The 6594-nt window shown below is 35.3% G+C and overlaps 1 protein-coding gene across 1 annotated transcript in view; it reads right to left on the reverse strand.

Annotated features, from left to right (window-relative positions):
* Nucleotides 1–6594, reverse strand: part of LOC106147520 (cytochrome P450 3A14) — a gene marked incomplete at its 5' end in the record, with an annotated part of 53437 nt that overhangs the window by 19552 nt on the left and 27291 nt on the right. The window contains 2 exon segments of the mRNA XM_013509482.1: nt 2268–2334; nt 3383–3510. Of these exon segments, the coding sequence (XP_013364936.1) occupies nt 2268–2334; nt 3383–3510 (195 nt within the window).

A 6594-nucleotide genomic window follows, 5' to 3' on the forward strand; every position in this document is an offset into this window, starting at 1 on the left:
CTAGTGTAAAACCTGAAAGAGTTAATTTAAACTAGGAGATATGATAGACATTGGGAAATGACAAGAAAGCACTCAAAGGTAAAGGGCAACTGGGATGTGGGAAAAGAGAAGGGAAAGAAGGAGAAATTTTGTATATATGTATATGCAGGATAGTCAACATGGTTGTTCTACTGTCTTGTATTTATTTGCTGAAAGAAACTGTCAATGAGTCCTTGGTTGATCAGCATTGCATGTCTCTATCTGTTTTCATGAGAAACCATTTTGAAGATATCAGTATGTAATACAACCACCATTGTTAATTCCCTACCACTTTGTTTGTAACTCCATACTGTCTGTACTGTTCCTTTGCTATTTTGTAAAATGTTGTCTGTCTGTGAATGTTTTCATCCTTTTATTTTTAAAATTTAAAAAAAAAAGAAAAGAAAATGACTCAGAATACTCTGGATGTTACTATAATGAAAGATGCATACAATTATACAGTTGTCAAAATCTATAGAATGTTGTAAATGTGATTGAACCCTACTGTCAACTATGGAGTTTGGGCTATAATGATGTTTTGATGTAGGTTCATCAGTTATAACACTGCTGTACCATTGTGGTGGGGCATAGTGGAGAGTTCGGGAACCTATGTGCATGCCAAGACAGGAGTATGTGGAAATTCTCTATACTTTCCTCTCACTTGTATTATGAGCTGAAAACCATTCTAAAAATGAGATCTGTTCTAACAATTAAAATATTTAAAAAGAAGAAAGAACATAGTAAAGATGCATTAAAGGGCCTGAAGTGGAGAAATCTGAGAGAATTTTAAACACAAAATAAATAATCATAAAAAGAATACATTTGGGAATATACAAGATCACAATAATGTAAATAATGAAATATAATAAAAATAAATATGTAAACATGAAACATTCCCCTTACATTAGGTACTGGTTCACAAATGTAGAGAAATGATGGAACTTGGAAGTCATCATCTTGTAACTGCTATACTAATAAGAGTGGTCATAACAAAATCCATAGATCAAGAAAAGGGGAGGGGGAGGGCAAGGAGGAGGAGAGGACTGAAAATGATCAACATGCAATATATATCTACCAGTTCCCCAAAGGAATGTAATTATTATCTATCACACACGTACACTAATAAAAATTTTTAAAAGGAACAGTGAGGGCTGGGGATTTAGCTCAGCGGCAAAGCGCCTGCCTGGCAACTGCAAGGTTGTGAGTTCGATTCCTGGTACCAGAACAAAAGACAAACAACAACAAAAAAAAAAAAAAATAAAAGGAACAGTGGACTGAGGTGAAGGCATAAGGAGTCTTGGGGAAGGATACCTAAAGGTATATGTTTTTGCACATAGTTGGATTTTTAAGATGATAAAAATGATCTAAAATTAACTGTAGCTATGATTTTACAACTCATGTATATACAAAGTGTTATTTAATCACATACATTAAATGACTGAATTGGCTGGACATGGTGGCACAGGACTGTAACCCCAGCACTTGGGAGGCTGAGTCAGGAAGATTGCTGAGAGTTTGTGGCCAGCCTGGGCTACATACTGAGTTCAAGGCCAGTCTGAACTACACAGTGAAAACCTGTCTTAAAAAAAAATGAATGAATGAAAGAAACAGAAAGAAAGAAAGAAAGAAAGAAAGAAAGAAAGAAAGAAAGAAAGAAAGAAAGAAAGAAAGAAAGAAAATAAATGAGTTAACTGTATGGTCTGGGAATTATCTCAATAAGGCTATTAATTTTTTTAATCCATGAATAATAAAACCAGTGGGTGAACATATGAAGAGAAAAAAGGTATTTACACTGTCAAAAATGTTTCCCCTCAAAGTTACTCATTGTGAAAGGGGAAACAAATCTGTATGTGATTAACCTAGTGAACATACTTTCGCCAAGTATTCCCAGCGAACATCACTGCTTTGGGGACAGTATGCCTCTGACTGGAAGTGTAGGTGAAATTGTCCAGGCAGAGTTTCTGATTCCCTGAAAATGAATGAAGCCAAAACTCATCAGTATTGGTTCTGATGTAGGTAACTCTAATGACTTCAAATGCTTGGTTATGGTTACCCTTCAAGCTTTGAATATACTTAAGCCTTTGTGCTTCCAGAAAGTGCCTCCAGCTACCACATATAATATCTGAGTTTGTGTCTTCCTGAAATTGGGCAGAAATGCTCCTCTGCCTGGAAACCCTCCTACACTCTTCCAGAACAACCTTCTCCCTCTGAGCTTTGCCGTCAGTAGACCATACAGCATCCTTGGTTACCTTTATGGGACTCTGTCTCTTTAGTATTCTGGGAGTTCATCATCAGCTGAAGAAAGTCCACTCGGTGCTAGAAGAAAGAGGAATTTCAAAAACAGAAGGTCAGTCATGAAGTCACAAGTAAATCAGTAGTGCAGAACTTCACCTCCCTTCTCAATATGGCCCCTTCAAGTCCACAGAGTCAACTAGTGTTGAGCCATCAGTGAAAGACACTGTCTATCTGCATGCTTTGGAGATTAATTAATATGTTTCCCTGAGAAAAACCAGCTATCCACCCAATAGCTTTTGGTCTTTGCTCTCCCATATTCTCACTCTGGTTTCTGATCACCGATTCTTGGCCAGGCAGTGGTTTACTTCTTTTCCTGTCCACTTGATTGTGCAGGAAGAACCCCAATACCTTTGGTTCTCTGCTCTTCATTCATAAACCAGTGGTCTACAGATTAATTGGCTGCCATTTCCAGAGCTCAATGTGAGGTCTGTGTGATCATCTTCAAATATTCTACAATCCTAGAACATTACAAAATCCCCAGTAACATCTGTCCTGTTTTCCTGATCTGCTGACATCCTTGTTCTAGACTTCAGGCTACCTGAAACAAAGTGGGGTTACCTAGCATTAAAGATCTATTTTTAGAATAGACCCCTGCACATTCCATGCCAAGAGATGAACTCAAATTTAACACAAACCAAGTTCTTCACTGCGAGGAGTTTCCACTGGGTGATGTGTCATTTCAGAGGCTTAGAATTGAAATAATTCTTTATCAATATAATATCTAGGGGCTTATACTCCCATAATTATAATGTTTAAACATTAATTTTTATTCTTTAACAATTTTTTTGAGGAAAAGAGAGTGGTAAAGTTATTGTTTTAACAATACTTCTGTCCTGACACACTAAATTTTCTTCTGTTTTTCAATGTTAAACACTTTCTCTCTGACTCATTTTCATGCCAACTTCCCCATCTCCACCTTCTTATTTCCTGGAAAACATAAAAACTCTCATGCCTTAAACCTAGATTCTCTATTAAAACAGAGGAGTGTACAGATCACATGTATACAACCTGGAACATTATTAAAATTTCAACAGCCTCAGTCGCCACCACCATTACTACCCCATGGTACCTTCTGGTTAGGTTCCAGGCGATTTTCTTTCATCTTTTTTACAAATTTTGTGAAAAATTTCAAAGAATCTCGTGGAAAAATGGAGATACTTAGCAACTCGTACAGTGGAGTGAGGAATGGAAAGAGGACTGCACAGAAAAGAAAATACAATCTTTAATGAAAATACAAAATTTACTTTTTTCAGTTATGCTCTTCCGAGACAATCAGAGCACTAAAAGTCACTGGTCTCAACCAGGACCCATGTGCTGTCTCACACACAGGCACAGGACATCAGCGAGGACTGAGCAAGGCCACCAACATAGCAGTGAGATCAGTAGCACTTTCTTCACTTTGGAGTGATCAAAGGAGGATTAAATTCCCTAACTTCTTACCCTTTCATCTATTGGAATAGTCTCTCTGGGTAAACTAGACCATCATCCGATGATTTCATTAATCATGGTGTTCAAGAAAGAGCAGTCAGGATAAAACTAACTCACCATGGAATAAAGCCAGAAATCAAGATCACAAAATTGAAAAATGCATTATTTGGTGCAAATTAGTGAGCACACTCTGAAGGAAATAATGAGTTAAACAAGAACTCAAAGGGCAATCATGAGTTCTGTTAAGGTGAGTAAAAATAAAGGCTCAATGTGCTACATTTGTGAGTGTGCAAAGCGGTAACTGGAAACTTCACAGCTATACCTTTTTAAAATCTCAAGTGAAAAATCAATCTTTACACCATAAGTCACTAAAAGTAAAAAGAGGAAACTAAACCTAAAACAGCAGAAGGATGAAAGCAATAAAGACAAGCTAGAAACTAATACCATACAGAAATCTACAAAACAAGCAGCTGGCTCTTGGAAAATATCATCAAAATTGGCAAACCTCTACATAGACTCACCAAGAAAAAGGGATGATTTAAGTTACTAGTACCCAAAATGGAAGAAGGGAAATTGCTACTGAAATTTAACATTCTAAGTACCTTCTGAAAGAGGTACAGACATCATGTAACAGTATGTGCATATCCATGTTTATAGCAACACAATTCACAATCACTAAATCTTGGAAACAGTTTATGTGTTCATCAACAAACCGATGGAGAAAGAAAACACCACTATTTACACACAAAGGAGTACTACTCTGCCATAAAGAAAGAATAAACTTGAGTCATTTGTCCGAAAAATGGATGCATTTTGAGTCCATAATGTTAGATTGAATAAACCAGACAGAGAAGCTTAGATATCACATGGTTTCTATTATATCAGAACCCCAGAGTAAAAATGAGGAGTAAAATAAAAGATACATGACAGAAAGTAGGAAGATAGATGCTTCAAAAATGGTAAGAGGATCAAGAGACAGTAGGAGAGGGAGGGAGGGAATGGAAAGGAGATGGAAAAAGGAATTGAGATGTGTTATATACATACAACAACTCCACACAAGAAGTGTAAACATTATGTACTACAAACATGTACAAATAAAAAATAGTTTTTTTAAAAAGTCGATGTGTCAAGCCAGGGATATAGCTCAGTGGCACAAGTGCCTGCCTGGCAAGTGCAAGGTCCTGAGTTCGATTCCCAGTACCAAAAAAAGTCCATGTGTCATAGTCGACTGAATTTTGAGAAAGGTGCCATGAACACTGAATGGGTAAAAATAACCTTCTATAAAAGTGATACCGGGAGAACTAGATGGTCACATATAAAAGAGTAAAGAGGAACCACTGAATGCAAAACCTACTTCAAAATGTATCAAAAATATAAATATAAGGTCTACAATTATATAATTCTTAGAAGAAAGACAAGGGAGCAAATTTTCATAATCTCAGACACAGCTACTTTGAGATGAACCAAAGCACAAGTAAAAATGAAAAAAAGTATGCATTGTACATTATCAGAATTGAAAATTGTCACTTCAATAGACACTACCAGGAAAGTGAAAAGACACATAAAAAGCGATGAAAAAAGCTGTTAGTCATGTATCTGGTTAATTGTACCCAGAAAGTATAAACAAATCTTAGAACATAACAAAATTAATGAATCTTACAAATAACAAAAACAAATATCTTGGTGTGTACATGAACAAAGTACTTGATCACATGTTTATCTTAAGAAGATATTGCAGAATCATTAGCACCAGGAAAACGAAAATCAAAACCACCATTTCACATGCATCAGGATGGATGTAATTAAAATCAAGGGAAAACTAAATGTTGGGTGGGATGAGGACAAATTGAAAACATTTCATCAGGGCCTTAATAAGATAAACAGAAAGAACAACTAGGATGAGGGAAAGGAGAAAAGAAAGAAACAAGGAAGGGAAAAAAATAGTTAAGGTAATTGTACTGCTAATTGATATTGGTTTTTGGAAAGGAACATTTAATGCTTAATTTTTTGACCAATTTTACATGCTTATATCTGGTAATCTGAACAACTACTTTGAAGACAGCAATATGTAATATAACAACCATTATTGAATTCCTATAATCTTCTTTTAGGAAGTTCTGTATCACTTCTTTAAAATAAATTTTTATTCTTTAAAATAAAAAAGTTTAAAAAAAGAAAACAATAAGATAAACAGAATGACATTGTAACTCAGCTGTTCCACTACTGAATACACACCCAAAACACTGGAAACCAATATTTAAACACAATTGTAAGCAATTGTTTATAACACACTATTTAAAATAGTTGAAATGCAAAAATATCTCAAATGCCCATCAACCGATGATGAGTGGATAAACAAAATGTATTATGAACATACAATGAAACACTATGTGCCCAGAAATTGAAGTATTCTGTACATATTTCACTTGAAAATATAGTGCTACATGAAAAAAATCCAGTCACAAAAGACTGTAAGTTCTATGTGTCCATATAGATGAAGTGCGTAGAAAAGGCAAATCTGTGGAAACAAAGTACATCAGTGACTGCATATCGCAAAGGGTGTGGGAGTTGAAAGTGAAAAGGCACAAGGTTTCTCAGGTGATAAAAAATATCCTACAATTTACAATGTTGATGGATGCATATTTCTTTGAGTGTACTAAAAAAATGCATTGCCTATTTTTAGCAGGCCAATTGTATGATAGGAGAATTTTTTTTTTTTTTACGTTTTCTTGTTTTACATTTTATTTTTTTTATTTATTTTAAGGATAAAAGGAGGGAAACATTAACAGACATACAACATTTTACAACATATCACAAGCACAATACAGACAATACAGAGTTCCAAACAAAGTG

This window comes from Chinchilla lanigera, unplaced genomic scaffold (genome assembly GCF_000276665.1).
Source record: "Chinchilla lanigera isolate Chin_1 unplaced genomic scaffold, ChiLan1.0 scaffold00172, whole genome shotgun sequence".
NCBI lineage: Eukaryota > Metazoa > Chordata > Mammalia > Rodentia > Chinchillidae > Chinchilla > Chinchilla lanigera.